Source organism: Falco rusticolus, chromosome 2 (assembly GCF_015220075.1).
Source record: "Falco rusticolus isolate bFalRus1 chromosome 2, bFalRus1.pri, whole genome shotgun sequence".
Lineage (NCBI taxonomy): Eukaryota > Metazoa > Chordata > Aves > Falconiformes > Falconidae > Falco > Falco rusticolus.
In genome coordinates, this window is record NC_051188.1 from 80,112,115 (window position 1) to 80,135,873 (window position 23,759).

Sequence of the window (23,759 nt, forward strand, 5' to 3'; positions counted from 1 at the left end):
CTGTGTGCGTGCCGGGCCCACACAGCGCAGGACTGTGCGTGGAGTGCAAAGGAAACAGAGCGAAGTAGAACTGCAGAAGAGACTGAGGATGCGGTTCCACAATCTAGAGCGGCACGCTCAGTCTGGTCTTTCACCCTCCAGCGCCACTTGTCGCAGCTCACGGGCGGCCACCCACCCTGCTGGGTGCTGTCGCTGGGGCGCCGCAGCGGGCAGTCACAGCGAGAACCTCAGCTTGTTTCCAGCGAGCCCAGGCACCTCCCCAGCGCAGGGCAGCTGGCGCTGCACACACATTCCCAGGCTAGCTAAGCTTGTAGCTTTCCAGCATTTTTTAAATTCTCACATTATATTTCAAAGAAGAAAAGCCATCACCCCTGGAATCTTTCCCTCCCTCCCTCTTCCCCTTTGCTCATTGCTGCCTTAATCTCAGCTGGGGCCTGTTTCAGATGAAGGTGACACGGATGGAGTGCTCATCCGGTGACGACTAAATGATGCTTGACCATTTTCACTCTGTAGACCTCTCATACTGTCAGATTTTATAACCCGATTACTACAGACTTGGGTTAGATTCAGACAGATTGCCTACCAGCAAAAGGCTCAATATCCCATTATCAGATTTGTGAGCCCACCATTCCTCTTCATTTAGTATGTAACAGAAAGTGTTGTAATGTCCTATGGATTTAGCCTTTAAAATGAGTCTTAACTGTGCAAGTCATATGTATACATCGGGTGAAAACACTCCACAGAATCATATGCAGGACAACAATTGTAAAACATTTTTTATTTAAATATTAAATAAACCACATCAACTAACCATTTTGGTGTACACCTCTCATTTTAACATAAGAAATAAAATGATTGCTCAGTCATGATAAAAAATAAACTATACATCTCAATTAAACCAATCACGTAGTGTCTTTAAATACCCTATTGCATTGCAGTCTGCAGAACAGCACTGTCAAGATATCTACAAAAAACCCCAAACTTTTAAAATGACCTCTTTCTGCTCCAGTAATAATTCCAAAGAGGTTCTACAGCAATTGGAAAAGAAAGAAAAAAAAAAAAACCAAAAAACAAACCAAACTGAACTATGAAAGTAAAGTGCTTGTCATTGCTCAGGACAGGAAACAAAAGAAATCTGTCACCTTTTGATCCATGGCATTAAACATAACAAATATTGAAGAGGAAATTCTGCCTTTTAAGTATGTGTGCTACTCCTTACAAAACCGAAGGCAAAGTTGCTGTTTTGTGATGAGCTGGCTTCTTCTTGCCCTCCTCTCTAGCCATCTCCATGGTTTTGGGGTTGGTTTTTTTTTTTGTTGGGTTTTTTTTTTTTTAAACCACTACAAATGAGCATGAGACTTTGGTGTTTTCTCTGCTGCAAGGCACCACTCATTACCAGAAATTCAACTCATGCAATTTTCTCTCACTTTGAAGCTTCCAGACCAGGCAGCAGCAGTGGCAAGCTGGAGATGCACCAATATAGACACACAGATACAACACACAGATAAAGAGGTCATTTATGGAGAGCCACAGACAGAGCCGCGTGACATCTTCAACCCTTCCTACTCCCACCAATTAACCTGGTCGATCTTTGGCTTTTTTCTTTTTTTTAAAAAAAAGCAAAACAAACAAAAAAACAGGTATCTATATTATTTGCAAATGCGTAATACTGCAGGTTGCATGAAGCCAAGGTAACTTGAAGGCACCCTGTGTCACACTAGGGAGATGGGTCCTTTAAGCATTTAGACAGAATGCAGCTATTTTTTGACATTCAGATGGCAGCTTCCAGCCAAGCTGGCTCCCTGTTTGCTCACCTGCTTCCAAAGTTTGCACGCCCTACCTGACTCATTTCTGTAGGAGCACAGTCTGTTCTCCCCTTTGTATCTAAGCTTAACTTCTGTCGATACCGGCAGAAGCTTTGAAAGGGGAGTGGGTTTTTTACCAGAAACACAATATAAGCATATTACAAAATATAAAAAATAACTAGTGTTATATAGTTTTCTGCTTCCTATTTATATACATATACAGCGTTAAAAACCATACGAAAAAACACCTATCTAATCCAAAACCTCGTTTTGCTAATATGCCAAAAACAAACTAACCAAAAACACCCAAAGATTGTGCTGTTTTACTCACTTTTAATACAGTTTTGTTCAGAAATAGCTGTACTCCGTTAGAGTAGAATTCTGTTCTAGCCTATTCCTTTTGTCTTTGTCAGTATATAATTATAACCTCGATATTGCACATTTCCCCAAGAGTCAGTTCTGTTTGGACCCTGATAATGAAATGCATAAAAACATGATTAGCAGCGGAAATAACAACGTGCAGCACTAAGAAATACCCCTCAGGCAACTTTGTAGGCAACCTCCAGGAGGGCTTTTTAAAAAGAAAACCCTTCCCATCACCCCACCAGTACTAATGCTTCCCTCCTCAGTGCCTCTGCAAGAATAAGAAAAAACTTAAGTGTTTATAAAAAGATTCCTACAGATTATTCAGACCGACAAAATATATGCAAGTGTGCACGTGTGCATATGTATATGCACACATACCACCCCCAAACAAACATCCCTGTGAAAGACCAGGCATTATGCAGTTTGGATCCTGATTATCAAGGGACAGATTTTCAATACATGACTTGCTTCTATACTAATTAGAAGGGCTTTTTAAGCTTTTCCAGCTGATGTATCAAGCAAGAAGTTCACAGTTTTCATTTGGAGTATACGTATCCGAGAGGTGTGGAATGGGGATGTTGGTTCCTTTAAATAACATGAGTGTTAAGAGGAGGAAAAAAACCCCCAACAAATGGCAATGCTTCCATTTTTGTCCTCTATGAATGCATAATGCTGCATGCCACTGGTTTTCTGTTTATTTTCTTTAAAAGAGGTAATCATCTTCACAAACCCATAAATGAATATTGTGAAAAAGGGAGGCTCTGGTCCCTTCTTTGAAAAGCCTCTCCCTGCTGTGTCACCACTACGGACAGCTGCTAATCTTGCATAACAGCAGAGCTGTATTGGTCTGACTTGAGTACAGTACCGAAGAGTTCTTCCCCAACCACATCCCTCCCTGTCCCCACAAATGCCCCACCCATCCTCCCCATCATTATTTTTCCTTTAAAAAATTCAGTTTCTATTCATATTTGTTCAGTGCAAGAATAGTAGAAGCAAAAAGACATACATATTGCTTGTTTCAGTTCTATAAAGTTGCTAGCTTTCTGAGCCAGACAGCCTCTTCACATACTTTGAAATTTATTGCTTCTGAGAGTCCCTCGTCCACACGACACCAGCCAGCCATGGACCCGCACACGCCACGGAACAGTGGTGAAAGTTCTTTGCAACAAGAGCAGCGTGAGCTGTAGCAGCCAGGGCTCTCATTTGACCAGGACGAACTTCCCTAGCTGGTTGGAAGTCAGGTCCTCCATCTCACAATCCCCATGCTGCAGAGTGACAGCGTCATAGCTTGGAGACTGCACAGAGAAACTCTGCTGCTGAGAGAAGGTGGTGCCAACTGGAGAAACATTGCTGCTGATGTACAGGTGTGTGTCTAAAAGGTGAGCTGCTGAGGACACCGGTGACACGCTGACACCAAAGAAATGAGGTTGGAGCAGTTGGCTGTTGCCAGCAAAGGCTAGCTCAAATGAGTTCTCTCTTTGTAGCTCTGACAACAGAAGAGAATTGGATGCTTTGCAGGTACCTACGCTATCAGAGGAGGGGACGCCATTTGTTGCAGAAGTTTGAGCAGTCTGGGGACAAGCTGTCTGGAGTAGCTGGTGATGCTGGAGCTGGAGCATTCTGAACAAAAGCCAAGGGTGGAAGAGGTTAATTTGCACTGCTAGGATGGTTTAATGTTTTTCTTCCTCCTTTCTTGCCCCTAACACTGACCATAACTTTCCCCTTTGTTTCCTCCTCTCTATCAAACCTCTCCTTATCCAGCCAGTACAATTAAAGCAGGCTGACCATGCCAGGTCAACATGTTTTCACTTGGCTTCTCTCACGTTGGAGAGGGCGACTATCACCAGAAAGTTATCTAGTCACCATTTGGCCTGCTAATAATAGATGTTCTAGAGACAACGTGTGCAGATAAACCGGAAACTCGATTTTCCATCTTGCTTCTATGGGAATGAAGAGGTGCCACCACACATGACATTTGAGGCCACTGGAACTGTGCCTCCTTTGTGGGCTGTAACTTTTCCAAATTACAAGGTCTCACTTCCTTGCCATGGGAAAATTACAGGAGGAGGCAGAGGAGGAAAGCAAGCATTCCCAAAACTAACAAAGAAAAACACAGCTTGCAATGGGGAGAAGTAATGTTTTCCCCCACAGTACCAAACTGCTTCTCAATTCAGCAACCTTCAAATATTTGGATGTCGAGATTTTTAAGTGGAACTGCACGTCCTGTGTTATGTATGCCAGTGCAGGAAGCCACAAAAGGAAACCAAGCAGTTTATCTGCTGCCACACAGCAAAGATGGAGGATAGGAATCCCCAGAGACCAAACTCCTCAACTTCTTTTGCTACGTTTACTCCTCCTTGCTTGCCCCTAACCAAAGTAAACCCAACAAAACCAGCAAAACTCCTGGCCAGCTTCTCACCTCTGCTGCTGTAGCACCTCCTCCAGAAGGCTTCTTCCCTCTCTGCTGCTCCCACTGCTGCTGTACATGCAGGTGCTCGGCTGTGTGTGTTGGAAAGGGCTCATGGCACTCCTTGCTGCCCGAGATGAGGAGGACTGACACACCTGCCGAGCAAAGCCTTTGATTTTATTCAAGCCGAGAAAACCCTTGGCTCGAGCGTTCTTCCGCAGCTGCTGCCTAAAAGCCTTCAAGCCTGTGAGACATGAGCAAAAGAAATGCACTTTAATCCTCCTTAGCATTTGCCTAGGAGCCTACTTTACAGATCAGCCTTTCTGGGCAGCTGCCTTCATTTGCGTGAGAACTGTGCTAGAAGAGAGTGTGACTCTTCAGTTCAGTTCACCCCTCTGCCTGATGGACACAGCAAAATTTATGTAATGGAACAGGGTTTGGGACACCTGCATCCTTGCATAGACGGACACATGCACAGCAAAGCAGAAATCTGATAGAAATCATGATGCTGTGCACTCCGTATTTGAGAAGAAAGACGGAGCCTGCCATCCCACTCCTGGCAGCAGAAGTATCTTCATGGGCAGGCTGAATCACCATCCGAGAACGTCTCACCTAAGCACCTTCCTCAGGGCATCCAACCCTCCCTCAGGGACTGTGAATACAAGAGGCAGACTATCCAGGTGGCTGGCCTCAGCATAACACTAACACAGACCTCTGCATGCTACACTTTTCTAGTGGCAGTTGGAAGGGTGCAATTCCCCAGCAATAAAGCAAGGAAGACATTACCTTGAGTTAATGAGGTATCAGATGCTCGTCTTCCTTCTTGGAAACTGACAGGCAGGAGAGAAGCACCTCCCATGCAGCCCTGGGCTTGTAACACCGGAGCATCAGACTGGGAAGCTAGGAAGGGTGACGTCATCCTAGCTGTGGCTGGGCTCCCCGTCATTACTTGACCTGCCAAACAGCCGCTCAGGGCCACCGAGCTGTCATTTGAAGATGAAGTAAGGCAGCTGTCTGAACTAGTTCCCTCTGTGGGGCTTGCAGAAGAGGAAATGACTATACCTACAGAGGGGAAGGAAGGAGAGAAAGAGCATTCCCAAGATGAGTATGGGAAAGAACAAACATGACATCAGAGCCTTCTGCCCACCTACACTGGTACTAATAAGCAGCTGCAAGCTAGAAAGGTGTCTAACAACTTGTGTTGTCGCAGGGCTTGACTCCAGCAGGGGGTCATCAACGAATAACCTAGGTTTGGGCTCCCATCCAGCTGGCAAGGCTCTGCCAGCAACTCCAGCATCACCAGGCTATGCTGGATCAGGCCTACAGTATTGCTTTAGCACAACAGCTCTGACACAGGATTATTGCTTTGTGAACAGTTTTGTTTGCTCGTTTAGTTCACAGGGTCTGGATGTGTACCAAATATAGTCAGTGATAACTTTTTTTTAAGTTCAGATGCCCCCACCCCTACAACGGCAGAAATAAGCAGAAAAGGGTTATGTCCTGCTTATGAGAATGCTCTCCTCTATAGTGATCTAGATCAAATACAACAGTGCAACTTCTCTGCCTTTGGGGCCATGCCTATTTACAGGAAGACAGAACTGGGGAGAGCAGAGTACAGACCTCTTTTCTGGGCTCTCCTATCCCAGTCAAGGTCAAATCAGGCCATGCTCCCCAGGCATTTGTCCACTATGGCAGTCCTCCTCTGTCCTTTTCCTTTAACTATGGAAACACTTCACCTCTCCCAGACTTACTTACATGGAGGGGCACGCTGATAGAAATGAGTGGTCACTTCGGCCAGTGTGTGCCTCCTGCTGGTGTTGCTAGGGATGCGGATAGGGTGGTCATATGCCTTAATTTCATCTTCCAACTCCTTCTCTTGCCTTACTTCTTCACTAATGGTGGTTTCCAGCAGGCTATTGGGGGAGATGGAGCGGTTCCGGAAGAGCCCGTTGAAGTTGGGATCCACAGGAAAAAACAGAGGCTGCAAAACATGTCAGATTACAGATGGAAGGGTCTTTCACTTATTTCTGCACTACCTTTTAATACTCTTCATAGACCTGTCGCATGTCTTCACTAGGCCAATTATTTAAGAGGCTACTACAACAACATGCCCAAATACCAAACAGAAGATTGGAGGGAGAGAATAAGAGTCACAACTCCTATTGGTTTGGACTGGCAGACCAACACAAAAAAAAAAAAAAATGAACACACAGTTTAGCTGAGAATACCAACCTGTAATGGATTGCTCATGTCACAGTCCATTTCTGCCTGCAAGGATGGCTGAATCAGGCTCTGAGGTTGCTGGTAAAGCAGAGATGATCGCAGGGTTTCACTAGTGAGACTGTCCTGAGGCATCTGGAGGGAAGAGCGCAATGCACAGAAGCCATCACATACACCACAATTCAACATGACTTTTCAGATACTGGAGGCTCAAGGAATTTCAGAGCCACCTTCCACACAAGCTTTCTCCATGTACTTTCTATGAAAATGAACAAAGCCTTTCAATGCCAACACAAACACAGAACTCCTCTTAAACTGGGCAATTTAACTGGAAATACAATTTGAGAGCACATTTTAAAGGGGGTGGGGGCGAGGAAAAGAAAAAGAATGACAGAAAACCACACAAACTCATGTAGTACTTCTGAGAAACCTACGTAGTATGTAATGAAGAAGTGTAACCCATCCATGCCTAAGAGGGCAAATTTCCATGAGAAGCCTAATCTTCTGACTCATTGACCTGCACTGGAGGCAGACTATTTGACCCACAGTCACTTCTTAGGAAACAGGTCATGAGTCTCCTGTTGAGGAATAGTAGGCTGTGTCCTATCAGAGGGCACCAATATCAGAAGTGGTTTTCAGGAGCCTGAGAGCTACCATCTTCTATTCTGCTGTAGCAAGGGGCAGAAAAAAAGACAGCCAACGGAGCTTTCCAGTAAGTGATCCTCTTCCTTACCTCAACATTGCTGATCTCGGAGCTCCTTGGCCTTTGCTGACGGCCAGTTGCTGGACGACTTGATAGCTGGCTGCTTCGATACTCCTTGAGGCGCTCCAAGAGCAGGTAATAAATTGCGGCAAAATGGTTGTAGCTGCTGTTTTGCAGAGACTAGAAGACATTGAAAAGACTTGAGTTACAAGTAACTAAGGATGTAAGCAGCCAAAATTCATCGCTGAGGCCTCATAGAAGCATACTCAAAAAATAAGTAAAAATCTGGAAGGGCAGTGAAGATTTTACTGTACTGTCACACTGGATCAAGGCTAGTCACTGAACGACGTATATATATATGACTGCACCATTGGCATTCTGGCAGTCACAGAAGATGTGTCTACGGGGCAAGAACTTCTCACCTCAACAGTTCTCTGCCTGTCGATGCCAAGTGTCTGCATGATCCCAAGGACCTGCTCATTATAGTCACCCAGGTTGGAGTTGTAGTTTTGCATGGAGAAGGACAAAGACTGCTGCTGTTGAAGAGAGGGGTCAGCTTGCATCCACTTGTGTTGCTTTATTTGGGAAATGGTTATTCGCTTGGTTGGGTCCACAACCAACATCCGTCGGATTAGTGTTTCACAGTCTGGATGACAAAGACAAACTTATGAGCAAGGGGTAAAAATAACAGCCCAGCCCCAGGTCACTGCTAAGAAACCTTCCCAGCAACAGCGTTGATGTCTATGAAAACAGGAATTGAAGGTTTCTGAGCAGCTGATGGCTGATCTGACTACCAGATATTCAAAACAGCACAAGAAACGTCCACATAATTTCACAAAAGCAACACGTCACTGCAGGAAATGAAGCTGTACTGGATACTGGCACTGGTGGCCTTGCACCTTGTAGGAGAGCTAGTTTTGAGTGGATGCAGGTTTAATCATGTTTACATCCACTTAAAATAGGTCAGAATTTAGTACAGAACCCCATCACATGCAACTTCCTGGTCCATATATACTGTTTATTTGTTTATAACCAAGGAGTCACAGCCATTCAGGGCTTTAACTGATAAAGGTCAGACTTGAAAAGATACTCTTCACTTTAAGACAGAGGCACATTCACTTGTTTTCAAACCCAAATCAGAGAGGTGATAATACTCTTCAGTTCCTTTTTCTCACCAGACTGTTGGGAGTGCTCAAGAAACATGCTAAGCCCCACTGTTGCTGCTTTCCTTGACAGCATAGCTGCACTGAAATATACCCCTTCTGCATAGTTGAAATATCTTAGAAGAACTACACCCATCTCAGCACTGCAGGCTAGTCTCATTAAAACCCTGTTTTCACTGTTTTGTGAGTGATTATTTCTCCAGCTAGGGTGTCAAGTATTTTTGTAATCTACAGGGACACTCTAAGGAAGGGAACGACAGCCTTTTAGATGCACCATAAAGCAGATCCCAGAAAAGCAAACATGTGCAACCAGCCCCACAACTATAAGCGCTGCCCTACAGAAATTACTGAATACACGAAGACACAGTGATTACCAGCTGCAAAACCAGTTCCATCCATCATTGCCCCAGGAAGGAACGGGACAGCTACTGCTTTATTTGTAGCCCCTTTTCTAACATTAAGGATCTGAAAAATGTACCTTCGGACATGAAGTAAGGGATGCGGAACCGCCCCTCCAGCACTCTTTGCCTCAGGGTTGGTAAATTGGGTCCATCAAAAGGCAGAGAACCACAGACAAGGACATACAGCACCACCCCAAGGCTCTGTCAATAGAAAACAGCAAGCACGTGTGAGTGACTCCAGTAGAAGCAATGATTTTGACAGCCAATGGACCCTCACAAAGTGTGAAATGCGATTTCTAAGGAATATCAAGCTCACCCATATATCAAGATGAGGTCCTTCATATTCTTTGCCTTCAAAAACTTCTGGAGCTGCATAGGGTGGGCTTCCACACCAAGTGGAGAGGGGCTCTCCCGACTTGTAGAAGTTTCCAAAGCCAAAGTCTGAAATGAAGGTAAAAGTCCAGGGTAAGACATTATTCATCCACATACTAATATTTCAGAAGTAGCAAAAAATGGAGAAAAGGGAGCAGATATATTGTTTTTTTCTCAGACTATTCATTAAAGTTATTCTCTTTTGTCCTGAGGAAGACCAGTAACACTTGTTTTGTTTTCAGTTACCATAACTACATTTATAGGATCATCCTAGGGAGACTGCATTTGACTACATGTCTAATACTGTTTATAGAGTAACCATGCATTTCTTATTACCTGCTAACTTGATATTCATGTTAGCATCTAGCAGAAGGTTCTCTGTTTTGAGATCCCTGTGCACGATGTGGTGGCTGTGACAATATTCCACGGCTGAAAGAATCTGCCAGAACTTCTTCCGTGCCTCACTTTCACTTAAGTGCCCATTGGAAGTCAGATGATCTGCAAGACAAAATAAAAGAGGGATGAGATTTAGACACACCTGAAAGAAATTTTTCATAATCCTGCAGGTGCTGCACTCACTGTTTGACAGCTGACAATGCCAGCCCTGGATGTTTAATCAGACAATATATGTATTTCTCAGGAATTACAAGAACAAAGCCATGGTTTCTAAATCTAATTAGCTCTGTCAGTGAGGACTTACCAAACATTTCTCCATTCTTTGCAAACTCTGTAACAATGTAAAGCATATCCTTTGTCTCCATAACCTGTGAAGACACCAGAGGACATGCTTTAAAAAAATGCAGACTTCTGTAGTTTCATTCATTCATTTTTCTATGCGTATTGTCAAACACATCAGTTCAATTATTTATTTGCAGCAGCAGCAGCTGATTTTGCACCACAGTGTTCCTTCCATCAAAGTGGTAATGAAAGAGATAAAAAATCAATGCTTATGTGCCTACAATATACAATGGTTCCCATGCCGTTGTTCTTCTCACCGTTACCATGCCACCTAATCTCCATAAGATAACTGACGAGCATTTCAATCATTTCCTACCCTTCCCGGATTTCCTTTTTTGTTAAAATATGTACGTATCATTTAACAATTCATTTGATATATTTTGAACATTCAAAGATACTTAAAAGTTTATATAAAGTCATCTTTGTTTCAAGGCTGGCAGGTACTCAGATCAGGAGAGATAGTTGCAACTTGGACAAATCAAGAAGTAGTATCAAATACCCCACTCCCATCTGGTCTTGGCTGGGGACATGGCAAGCCTCCCATGCAACTGACAATAGGTTGCTGTTTGTGTAAGCAGCAGTGCTTGATGCACATCAACAACTGTCAATATATTACCCAGTGTTCACCTATCAAACTAGTATCGACTTCCTTTGACACTTGATATTTTTTTCATTTGGAGGAGGAAAAAAAAAAAAAAAAGAACTAAAACTGAAACAATGAATGAGAAATGCTGAGCATTTCCAAATTATTCTTCAGTTACTATGCACATCTTTCAAATGTTGCATTTCAGTTTTTAAAATACAACTTTCCCCAGGAATTGGACCCTCAAGGAGCAGATTATTTTGTTTTGGAAGCAGAAGGCTCACAACAGGTTAACAATCAAAAAAACATCAATACTACTCCAAAGGCTGTAATTTCCAGGCTCCTAACATGTAACTTTTTTCAAAGACTCTTGTCCCCCCCTCATGACAAGTACACACAGACACGAAATGAAAATAAACAAACAGGGAGCAAAGGAAGAGAGGTTCCCAGTCTAAAAAACTGAAGGAAAGTGTTCTGGGAAAGTTGCCAGCTGGATGAAATTAAGACGCCCTGCTGAAACTAAAACAATGATGAAATAATACAAGAACACACACCCTACATTGGTATGTCATCTAATTCCATCCCTGCTTCTCAGCCTCCACCAAACAGGTAAAGCATCAGTTACAACAACAAAGAAAACTTCACTGAAAAGAAATTATGGTCCACTACCAACGTCATTCACTCCATCAAGTGAAGTGGTTCAACCAGATGGAATTTAACCTGCTTTTCTAAAAGCTTCAAAATAGTATTTTCACCCACATCATTCCACTGAAATGAAATCAACCAAACTGTTAGAATGTTTCTATATATCCTATACTGCCCTATGGGCAACAATGACGTCAGATGTTAACACAGAATAATTTTTGTTATGATGGGTTAATACTATAAATATCAAGCACTTCATGTGTGTCAAGGTCTTTAAAAATAATGCCTTGCCTAACCACCTGCCTTACTGGCTCTTCAGCCTTACACGTTAATTAAACTTTTTTTTCTTTTTTTTTTTTTTTTAAAAGCTAACAAACCCAACGGTAAAATTGCACCTGATAATAGTGTTTACTACTGCATACGGACTTTCAGACCTGCTGCTTCATCAGACCTGCCCTTCTAGATAGGTCCAGACAGACTGCGATACCTCATCTTTTTCTTAAATCCACATGGCACTATTTAAGATGATTAAGAGGAACTTACACCAAATGCTAATTAGATTGAATATTTCGAATTTGCAAAGCAGACCTTACTCACTAAACAGATGTGACCCTGTTTTCTGTACAACACATTAATTTGTTCCTACTGTTAAAAATACCCATCGGCACAGAAACTGAACAAATCTAAACTAAAATTCATGTTGTGAAACTCTACGAGGGGAAAGATATTTAAAATTCACTTTCAAAACTAAACAAACTGGATCAGAGTAAGCAAACAGGTCATTTTTTGATACACTCTAAAATACCAACATTTACCAGCTTTTTCTTTCCTACTTAAGTTAGAATTCTAATTCTTAGATTAGATTTCTACTTAAATTTTTTACTATTTGAAATCCTTTCCATTTATGGCAAACTCAACTTTTGTGCTTTCTTCTCTGCTATCCTACAATGAGTTTAAGTCTTCCTCTTATCAAAAGCACGTTAGAAGTTCCAGTCCTCTAAACTGGAAAAGCAGATGAGCTGGGAAAGGCAAGTTAATCACAGAAGTTGAGATAAACAGTTCCCCGACCTGAAACAAACTCTAGTCTGGTTTTAACTGTAAATTATACAGTGCATTTTGTCAAAAAGTTGTCTAATGTACCAGACTCCTGTTCAGAAAATGATCACTTTTTTTTAAAAAAAGTTTCATTTAAGGGCATTTCAATAAGTATTTCAATATGCATTCTTTGCAAATACTTGATGTAAAATCATGTGCAAGAGAAAAGCACAAACATATTTCATCTGCGTGCTGCACTTCAAAGCTGACCTCTTACCTGATATAGCTTGATAATGTGGGGATGATTCAAAAGCTTCATTATCTGAACTTCTCTATAAATCTTCTCCAAGTTGCTTGGGTCTAACCTTGTTTTGTCTATTATTTTTATTGCAACCTGCAAATTTAAAAAATAATAAAATAAAACAACCCCAGATATTACAAAACAGGTTACTGTCAAGATCTCTCAGAAGAGGAAAAAAAAAAAAAAAAAGACACATACACCCTGCCGGCACACACACACACACAAGTCACAAAATCCAAGTAAAGTAGCTTTTAAAGTACAGGCTTGACAAAGCTGATTCCCTTTTTCTGAACTGCACAGAAATCACGACACAGAACATTTTCATTTTTGTTTTCTGCGTCAAAGGATTACACATAAAGTAGTGAACAGAACTGCAAAAATTAGCACTGGCCAGGATTTAAATCTTTTAATCCATCCCATGCCAGTGAAAAACAGATTCCTGTAACGGACTATTTTCTGCTGTAGTGACTGATATAATACTGACTTGCACCAGAAATATAAACACGGTTGCATGCCCATTGATAAATTATTTCTGCAAATAACACCGCAACTTCTTTGTTCTTGACACATACACGTTGAATGAAAAAATTAAACCCATCTACGGTCTTCAAAAGACCCTTAATTTGTTGGACTTTTTAGCATACTAAGAAGGCACAATTCAACGACGCCACCGTAACACTCGGAAGTGGTATTTTTTTGTACGTTCACGCTCGGTTTTAATTCTACTTAAACTGTTGAAGCCACCAGGAAAACTTGCAGCTCCCACCAACAGCCGCATCCAGCCCGCCGGACGTTTTTGCAAAGCTGGGCCGCCGCGCCCCGCGCTTCCCGCGCCGGCTTCACCTCACCCAGCGCGCGGCGCCGGCCCGGCGGGCGGGAGGCTCCCGGGTCCCGCTCCCGGCTCCCCGCTCCCCGCTCCCGGCCCGGCAGGCGGGAGGCTCCCGGCTCCCGCTCCCGGCTCCCGCTCCCGGCCCGGCGGGCGGGAGGCTGCCGGGTCCCGCTCCCGGCTCCCCGCTCCCGGCCCGGCGGGCGGGAGGCTCCCGCGTCCCCGCTCCGGCAGCCCCGTCCCCCGCACCCACCTGCGTTTTGGTCACCCTGTGCCTGGCCAGTTTGACCACCGCGAAGTTGCCCTTTCCCAAGGTCCTCTCGATGTCGTAGAAGCCGACTCGCAGGGGCCGCTGCTGGGCTTGCCCGGCCGCGGGCAGGGCGGCGTACTCTGACATGATCACCATGGCTCAGGCGGTGGCGGGCAGCGCACGCCGCGCCTAGGAGGGCAGCATCCGCGCCGCCCCGGGGACGCGGGCACTGCTCGCACCTGCACCGAGACGGCACCGCACCGCGTCAGCCCCGCCCGCCGCCGGGCCCCTCACAACTCGCCGGGCTCTTCCCCGGCCCCGTCCGGCGCCCGCGGCAGCGCCGGCCCCGCTCGCCCACCGCCGGCCGCTGCCTGACGGGCGGAGCGGCCGTGGAGCCGCCGTACCTGGCGGGCGGGCGCTGCGGCTGCCGGCGCCGGGCTCTGCCGCCGCGGCGGGGTGTGCGCGCGAGGCTGTGCGTGAGTGTGCGCGTGTGCGTGTGTGTGTGCGCGCCGGGGGGCAGGCGGGAGCACGCGGGATGTCCCGGCCCCCCCCACCCCCCGCCTCCCCTCCCCGCCCCGCTCCGCCGGCCCCCCGACACGCACACCCCGCCCTCCCTCCCGCCTCTTCCCCCCGCCCACCGCCGAAAGCCGAGACGGGCCCATTGACGTCACTTTGACGCCAGACAGACGCGCGCCCAGGCGCGAGGCTGAAGGAGAGCGAGACACCGGGCCGTTGCCAAGGAACGGGCGGCGCTGACGCGCGCGCTGATGGAGCCGTCGCCCAGGAGACGGAGGGGCGGTGACGTCAGGGCAGAGGGAGGGAGGGGGGCGCTGAGTCCCCGGACCCCCCGTCCGGAGGAGGGGGGGCAAGGCGCGCTCTGGTGTCACGTGACCGCGTCCCTTCTCCCGGCGGGGTCGCCCCCTGCCGGCGTGGCCGGTGCTCGCGTCAGCCTCTGGCGCGCGGAGTGCCGGCAGCCGTTACCCGTCCCGCGGCCGTTCCGCGGCGGGGGGCGAGCCGCGCGCGCCTCCCCTCAGCGCCCCGGGCCACCGGCAGCCCGCAAGCCCGCCCCGGGCCACCCGCAGCCCCCCTGCCCTGCCGGCGGCTCGGCGGAGGCTGCGAGCGCCGCGCTAACCCCGCACAAGCGGGGCTGCCGACCCCGCCGCAAGCGCCTGGCCGGTCCTGGTGACCCCGGCCCTGCCGGCTGGGGTGCCGGGCCCCCGCTACCCCCTCCCAGCCACCAGGCAGCCTTCGCTCCGTGTCGCGGGGCCACCGACGGGGGCTGTCCCGCCGTCAGTAAGGGAAGCGTGGCGGCAGCGCTGCGGGGGGCATTTTGTCCTGCCCTCGGAGCAAGCCGGAGGGCTGTGGCCGCCCACCCGTTGCACCGGTGCCCCCGGCGGTATGCGGCCCCGCCAGCCCCCGGCCAGGCCGCCTCCCTTGCCGGTGCTTCCGGGCCGTGATGGAGGGGAGCTGCCGGGGGCTGCTGACCACCCACCCCCTCGGGCACACGAGGCTGGGGCCAGCCCAGCGTGGGGCCAGCAACCCTCTGAGTCCACCAGCTGCACACAGGCAGGACAGGAAGTAGTAATAGAGAGGCCATATATATGTATATATTTACACACACACGTACGCAGTCCTGCCATACTTTTACAACTTACTCATACATTCTGAATACACCTGGAGAGCTATTACCTCTGGTCGGTCTGGAAGTGAGGCTTGGGAAGTTACTTTTTTGCACACCGAGGCTGAAGGAGGCTGCTTAGGGATTGAACCTCAGCGTTCTGGAAGCTCTCGAGAGGTTCCTCTCAAGGTCAGATGTGAAGCGGCAGAGGCACAGGGTTCAAACATGTAGGTCTTCAGCCTTCACGCAGCAAGTGACCAAAATGTTTGTACATGTAGCCTAGAAAGTAAGTCCTGAATGATGCCTGCCACTTGTTATTCAACTTGTCTTCTCTATTACCGTTTTTTTAGACAAGTAATTCTCCAGTTGGCAGTTGGGCTCCTGAGTGGAAGATGTCCGTCTTAGCCTGAACCCCTAGCCTGACCATCACAGCCAGTCATACCCTGGGCAGCAACCTTTCTCTTCCATCCAGAGGTACCATGTCAATTGGATTTGCCAGACTGCTTGAAATAAGGTGATGCCTTGGGTGGAAGACATACAATTCTGCTGCACACTGGAGATTTAAAAGAAATCAGTACGATCGATTTCACTTGCAGTTGGTGGTCTCGTTAGGGTCTGTGGATGACTTCTAAAGGGCTTAAGAGGGACCCACTACGGGAAGAAAGTACACTTTTTGTCCTTTTAAATTTACACTAAAGACAGGATGAGAAAAATGTGGTGCTCTCTATAAATCAAATTACATGATACATGAGCTGTGTGTCATCAACATATATCAGGAAACCGTAGTGAAGCAAGCAGGACTTCCTCTGCTTCTCTTATCTAATGAACTATATTGCTTGTGTTGCCCCCTGCAGCATGGGTGCTAGCCCTTTGGGAGTCTAGTTACTCTGCAGGCTCTTTCTCCTAGAAACGTGGAGAAGTAACACCTGAAATTAACCCCCAGACTTTGTTTATCTTGACCATTGCACAACATGGGCTGTCCCTGTGCTTGCTTAGTGCGAGCAGGTGGGCTGGCAGTCTGCAGGGCTCAAATGGGGCTGGAAGAGGGCAGCGTCTCGCAGCGCTGGTGGTCAGGAGCTGAAGGACAGGAGCTGCTTACACAGAGGCAGTGGTGTGACCCAGGTCATGGGACTGCTATGCCATTCACTGTAAGAGGGGAATAGCACGCAGCCACCCCGAGCCGTTGTAACATTCAGTTAGTGCTTACATAGTGCCTCGAATAACTCACATGAAAAGCTAGCTTATTATTATTGTTATTATTAAGTTAACAGTATATTCTCTGTGGAGCTCATGAAGAGGAGGTGACGCACAAACAGCACATACAGTAGCAACTGCATGTGAACAGTGCCCCAGGAGTTATAAAGAAAAGAATTACTTTAATAATGGTTCCTCTGCTGTGGTGGGATTTTCCTCCCTTTAATTATGATTGCTCTTTTCATTTGAAATTGATTGTTTTAGGATGGCAAACAGAACTGGTCTTTTTAGAAAGAACACTCAAGACAGACAGCCCCAGTTAGGAGTGTAACATTTTTATTTCTTTTAAAAGGAGTCAGAATTTAGAAGTCCTTTCTTCCCAAATGGGAAGAAGACGACTGCATTTGGTGCTCTCCCTAACATCTCACAATTTTTCCATCCTAAGGTGGACACCTGTGCTATGGAACTGCCTCGAGAGTGTAAGATAGGGGTCCTCAAACTACAGCCCGCGGGCTCGATACGGCCCCCCAGGCTCCTCAGTCCGGCCCCCGGTATTTACAGAACCTCCCTGCCCCCCCCCACTGGGGGTTGGAGGGGGAGGGAAACCAAGCAGCCGCAGATGACTGCCTGCCACTTCATCCGCACGCCAGCCCACTGTTTAAAAAGTTTGAGGACCCCTGGTGTAAGACCTCACCAGAGGGCTACACTGAGGAGAATCCACCGTCCTGATTTTAATTACCTGCATTAGATGGAAGAGGCAAGAAGAACTGGCAAACGTTTCTGCCTGTGGAAGGTACTTACAGACACCTCCAATCTCTAGTCCAGAGGGTGGGGTACATACAGCTTCTGCAGTGGGGGAGGGACCACATAATTTTTAAGAGTTGTAACACTATTGTATGGGGTGTTGAGAGTTAAATTAAAGACCTCCGGCATCTATTATTCTCAGCAACCTTTAGGTATTTCTATTCCATTTTCACACATATGGGTCACAACAACTTCCAGCAGTGCTGCTGAGAAGTGGCCCTTGCACAATTTTGGTAGTGTCATAATTACATAGTTTTTCTGCCACTTTCACTATAAATTGATACTGTCCAAGCATTACAAACCCCTTACGAGCAATCGCATTTTATTATCGTAGAGGTGCTTCTGCTGGGAAGGTTGATGCTTTTGCAATTTCTGCTTTAACACTTTTGCTGCCCTCTGGTGTTTTGGATATCCTGAACGAGGAATCACCTCAGAGAAACATCCGTGGTCAGGAGGGGAATAATTACAGAGCTAGCTTGAGGGTAGAAAAGTGAAGGAAGTGGAGAGGCACTTCCCAAAGCATGGCCACGAGGATGTTGTTTTGATTTCTCTAGGAAGAGGGAGAAACTGGGAGGACACAGCTGCTAAGTTTTTCCATTGCAGCAGTCCCATGCTCCCTCCCTAAGAATGGCATGGTCTACAGCTGTGAATATGCATGAAGACTGCTGCCTTCTAGAACTCATCTTGCAGCTATTTCCAGCAATTCAGTCTTCAGTCATTTCACTCAGCATTTTCTATCGGTTTCAAAACAAACTTAACAACAATACCAACTTTCTTCACTTGGCAAAAAGAAAACAAAACTGAGAAATGAAGGCATTCCTTTCTACCCTATTCACCTTCCATGGCTGAACTCAGCCTGGTATGCAGTGGTAGCTTTTCTGGGGCACTACCTGCAGTATAGTTTAGTTTCTTTCCCCCCCCCCCCCCCCCGAAGACACCAGTGTGATTATTTTGAAAACCAGATTTGTTAGGCTATTTTCAGCATCCCATCATTTAGACAATTTAATTGTGTAAAACCTTGCTGAAGTCAATACCAAGTCAGACTTTGGCCTAGAAAAAAGTAAAATGGAAGGTGTCATGTTCCAAAAGGTATAGTGACATTTAAAATAAAGATGAGACAATTGGTTAAAATACTTGGGGGCTTATTTTAAAGACAAAAGCATTATCTTGAAAAAAATGGTGCAGGATAATTTCTAATATGACTTTGAAGTGTCTTTGAATTTGAAAAAATCCAGACTGCCACTGCAATTTTGGCAAAAATACTTTAGAGCTAGCATATCCTTACTGAGGCAACCCCAGTGGTATTCAGAAATATATTTCAGACCACTGGAATGTCTTTGGTCATAATATTGCATCAGAGTTACATAATTATGATCACAACAATGATCTTTTGTCGTTAATGTTTATGACATTTCATAATGAGGCAATGACATTTCACTGACAATACATTGAGCTTCTCTTGCAGAATAAAGTTACATAGGCCTACTTTTCAGCATTCATCCTTATCTAGCGTTATAAGATAGCTTTTTAAAGGGTCACCATGAGGTATGTTAGGGTTCTTTACTTTCTAAATACCATGTGCTACAGAATCTACTGTTCCTACCAAGGCTCTGACTGTTTTTATTTCTATTAAGGGAAGTACAAACACAGAACAAACAAGGTGGTCTATGCCCTTGAGAGTGTCTTTCTTTTATTGTAATAATTTCCCTTCCGTGTTTGTCGCTCTTAATAGTGCTCCACTGTGCTGGGGCATGTGAACCTGACTGACAACTGGTAACAAACATGAAAAGATTATGTAAAAAGAGAAGTGGGCCAGGTTATTTCCATTGCCCAGGATAAACAAAATGCATTAGCTAAACACCCATCATTGAATAATGGCTTTTGAGTTAATTTTTTTAACAATTGTTTAAGCTTAATGACCAAAGGTGGTGATAGTAGGAAAACTGGATGCACACCTGTAATCTAACCATGCCCATTTAAATGTAGCTGAAAGTAATTTTATAGTATGGGCTGATTTTCAGAAAGAGTGAGCATTCACAGTTTCTTTGATTTTAAAGGAAGCTGCTATTGCTCAACATCTCTTAAACCATCCATCTGCAAGGTATCCGTCGAGGTAAAGCATGTATTCTACCAAAAGGCTTTGACTAAAGAGGACTTTAAGAGCCTCTGGGGCTGAGTACATCTGTGTTAAGCTACTGCTACTATTGGCATCAGGATTAGCCAGGTAAGCACCTTCCCGGGGCAGAACCACATGGAGTTCAGATGCCTGTAGACTAATAGTTGGAAATGGCACTTTCCCACCAAGAGCGTATTATCTTCATAGAAAAAATGGACAACAGATAAAGAAAAGATGTAATTTCCCCTGCTTAATATACCTATTTTACTGCTGGGAGGGCAAAAGGACTGCAAGATGGAGTGTCTTGCCCATGGTGGTGATGTGACAAGCCTGTGGCAGAGCTGTGAAATGTATTTGAGTCCTCAGCACAGGCGAAGTGCTTTAACTGCAAGACCATCCTTCACACTGCTATTAAGTGATTAATGTTAATCTTACAGCCGGCAGAAATAAAGCTACGTACATATTTGGTTTAGTACAGTTTATACAATAGGCTGATCTTAGATGTGATTTTTCACATCAGCCTGGACTTTCTGTAAGATTAATACAATTTTGTTTTATTATTTTTAAATTTTTGTATTATGTAATAATTACATATTATTACAGAAAGATTGTAACTTAGTGTTAACCCCCACTTCCAGCTGGAGTGTGAACAGAGGGGCAGGTCAAACAGAGCCAGCTAGCTTTCTGATACTCCCAAAGCTTTATGCCTCTTTGCCAGCAGTGTCTGTTGAGAGTGTGTATGACTTCTCACTGCTCCCTGCAACATTTACACACTGTAGTAGCTCATGTATTGTTTTGTTATTTGGGTTTTTTTAGGCCACACCTGACAGGGAAGTTTAGCAGTGTAAGGTCAGTTAGAAGCTGCCGGCTTCAAAGTGAAAAATAAACGGTAAGTAGACTAGATATGAGAGCAGAGGTGGAAGACATGTCTATGATCCACTTGATAAGGGGCTTCATTCCTGTGAAATTATCCTTCCCCTTCTTTGGCCCAGCATCCTCCCTGCTCACTGCTGTATGCACAGCTGTAATTTGCAGCTATCAGTCTTCCAGGGCCCCAGACAGAGCTGGAGGCTGAGAAGGTAGCAAAGGGTCCAGGGCAAAAGAGGCTATGGACAGGGTGAAATGGAAACAACAAGCAGCAGGCAGCAGCAGGGCAGCAGTGCTGGAAAGCCCTTGCAATGGTAAGGGAAGGAAACCCATTGATATTGCTGCAGGAAAGCTGGTTGTGCAAAAAAGCTGTGCTGGGGCAGAGACAAGCTGCAGAGGCTGCCCTGCATGGGTCCTGAGTTGTCAAACAGGACTTGGGACACTCAGTCACCCCATTGTCCATGCCTAGAGGCTTCACAGCCCCAGGGCACCCCCAGCCTGAGGCAGGGCTCTTGGTGGGATCTCCACATTCAAGCTCTGAATAAGCCAAAACTCGAGGCCAAACTCCCTTTTGTCCCTTTTCCCTTGCCTTGCCTGGTATCTTTTCTCTTGCATCCCTACAAAAAGATTGGGGCAATTCTGCCAGCGTGATGGAAGTGGTGATAAACCAGCCCCTATTCAAGAAGTTTGGGAACCATCCCATGGGCAGGCCAGAAGACTGTTTCCCTTGGCTTTATGGCTGCTGGGATTGCCATGAGGTGTTCCCACCTGGGCAAGACCTGCCAAGTTATTCTCCAGCCAGTGCAGATGCCTGTGTCCCTGGGGACTGGATGTCTGCCCCTGTGCTGGGCTGGAGGGACAATCTGTGAGGGCAGGAAGGTAATTCAGCCTCATTCCTTTTGGCCTGACCTTCACCAGTGTCCTAGTGCTTTTTACAGAAGCACCATAGGATGCGGAGGTGCCCCAGTGGTGCAGCTGCGGGCGACATGGACACGTGCCCAACAGGAAGTAGCCTGAGACAATGGAATTCATTGCACACGTATGTTCTTTGTTGATGGCTGTGCTGGAAACAAATGTGGCAGTTTTGATGTCCCCTCACTCCACCCTCTGTTCCCCTCCCCTCACTTGTGATTCATGCAGAAATCTACACATCCTTCTCCAGGGACAAAATGAATAAGGACCCCCCTCACCTTTCCTCTGTATTAATTCATTAGTGTCTGTGCTCTCGCTGCAGTTTGAAATGCAGAGGCTATCACTTTCCTGGTGTCCCAAGTAATTGCTTCATCTGCTTGTGTCTGCCTGTACCTCTGCCAGGCAAGGGGGGATGCACTGTCTCCTTTAAAGAGGGTATTAATGGCATTTATCTACTGCATACTGAAAAATAAGGAGCTTCTCCCCTCCCCCTTCCCCTTCTCTACTTCGCTTGCTCTGAAAGAAAACAGAAACAAAATAAAAGTCACATTTGCAGCACAGTGCCGGTGGTACAGTTATTCCACGGGGAAAACCTGATATATCCACCTATTGTCTGAGGCACTACTAAGAGACCTTAGTGAATGAGCAAGTTACGAAAACAGGTATCCTTCCTTAGAGATTAATGCGATATTTGCATCTGATATTTCCTGCCATACAGCATAGATTGTTTGTGCCGATGGACAAGTGAGAAATATGGCTTTCCAGAGGGGGGAAAGGACTGTTGAAACACACCTTTATTGTTCTTCTTTGGAACAGTATATTAAATTCATTTTCCATCCATCCCTGTAAATATATTTCCTATAATTGCTACGATGTCAGATGACTGTAATCTGTCCCCTCCTACGTCAGCTGCATTGTTGTAACCCCCACTCCGATGTCAGGAAAACTGTAATCCTCCTTTTATGTTACATAGGAGCTGCATCTCTGACATTTTCAATTGCATTCACCCAAAGTCAGACAGAGCAGGGACAGAGAATAAAACACCCGTTTCTGGACCATGAATGTAATGAGTTCTCTGGCGTTTTGAGTGCACACGTGGGTGTTTGAAAGTAAGGTCAAATGCATTTTACACACTCAGGAGCTGGCTTTCTCCAGTCACAGACCAGACAAAGGTTACTATTGGCGCTGAACATGAGACGCTCAGTAGAATTTTTTCATGGCATTGAATCATGCATCATACATTCTTACATCCTCGTTCTGCACATCGGCTGTGATGAAGGGGAATAAAATAAATAACATTTCAGAGAACAAAGTGTTAGCAAAATTCTTGCTTCGTAAGCCCCAAATGATGAAATTACTCCAATGAAGGAGTGGGGAAGGTGGGCTGGCTCACGGTTTGAGTGGGACACCATATTTTCAAATACGTACACACACATTACACTTCAGTCCCAGGTGCTGAGTAAGAGCCTATGAACAATAACACACACGCAAGGCAGATTTCTTACATGCAATTCTTGGCGCCAGCCAGCTTGAGTTTCCAGGGAAGCAAAGTACAAAGCACGTGGCATCTAAATATATGCAATCATGGATGACAAGACACATGGAAGAACTTTTTGGATGGAGTTGTTAACATCCTGAAAATATCTTTCACAAGACAGATAATGACAAGACAACTCAAAACCAGATGGTTCTCCAGTGACTGTTTCAAAAGAGCTTTGAGTCTGGGGTGGAGTAGGAAGTTTGGGCTACTGGAGAAGATTGACTCCTCAAAAAGGAAACCAGGTGTTCTTATTTCAGCTAGAACTACTCCTCTAATTACACAGCTGATATAACCAGAGAGCACACAACTTTGCCCTCATATTCAGTAGGACATCTTACTTTCAAAAAGTCTACGTAATGCATGTTCTAGATCAGTTTTTGAGTTGGCTCAAACTGTTCCCTTTCTGTCAATAGCCATCACATCTCAGAATATCAATGACATAGATTTTCTTTCCCTGCTCAATTTATGCTTTTCTGTTTGGCATATGGTTCCCCAGTCTTGTGGTACATACCAGGAGAAAATCCTTACAATTAGATCCGCAACTACTAATCTTAGTGGTTAAGGCAGACTGGAGTCTTGGTTTAAAGAGATGCCTTTTTAGCAGGTGTTATGATTATGTGAGTATAGCAAGATCATATTCTATAGGTATTTATTTTGAAGAATAACACTACTAGATGCATACAACATATGGGGTCGGATGAGGAAGAGATGTAGTTACACAGCAATTGTCACTGCGAGCAAGGCTGAGAAAGTCAGGAAATGAACTTATCTGAAACTTCTGGTCACCTAGGTGCCTGCATAGGAGCTGATCTCTGTGACATGGATCCTTCCAGCCAGCGTGATCCTGCTTTGGTAAGTGACTCATATCAGTGTGGCTTTTTGAGCTGAAAGCC

General features: G+C 45.7%; 1 protein-coding gene across 1 annotated transcript; it reads right to left on the reverse strand.

The window, feature by feature from the left end:
• Positions 1-916: 916 nt before the first annotated feature.
• On the reverse strand, positions 917-14,325 carry SIK1 (salt inducible kinase 1). Its single transcript, XM_037377161.1, has 13 exons — positions 13,819-14,325; positions 12,716-12,832; positions 10,138-10,201; positions 9,774-9,935; positions 9,382-9,506; positions 9,143-9,266; positions 7,924-8,147; positions 7,532-7,681; positions 6,811-6,933; positions 6,334-6,559; positions 5,365-5,640; positions 4,591-4,822; positions 917-3,791 (listed from the first exon to the last, which is right to left on the reverse strand). The coding sequence occupies exons 1-13, from the start codon at positions 13,969-13,971 to the stop codon at positions 3,371-3,373; spliced, it is 2,397 nt and encodes a 798-aa protein (XP_037233058.1). The 5' UTR covers positions 13,972-14,325; the 3' UTR covers positions 917-3,370.
• Positions 14,326-23,759: the final 9,434 nt, after the last annotated feature.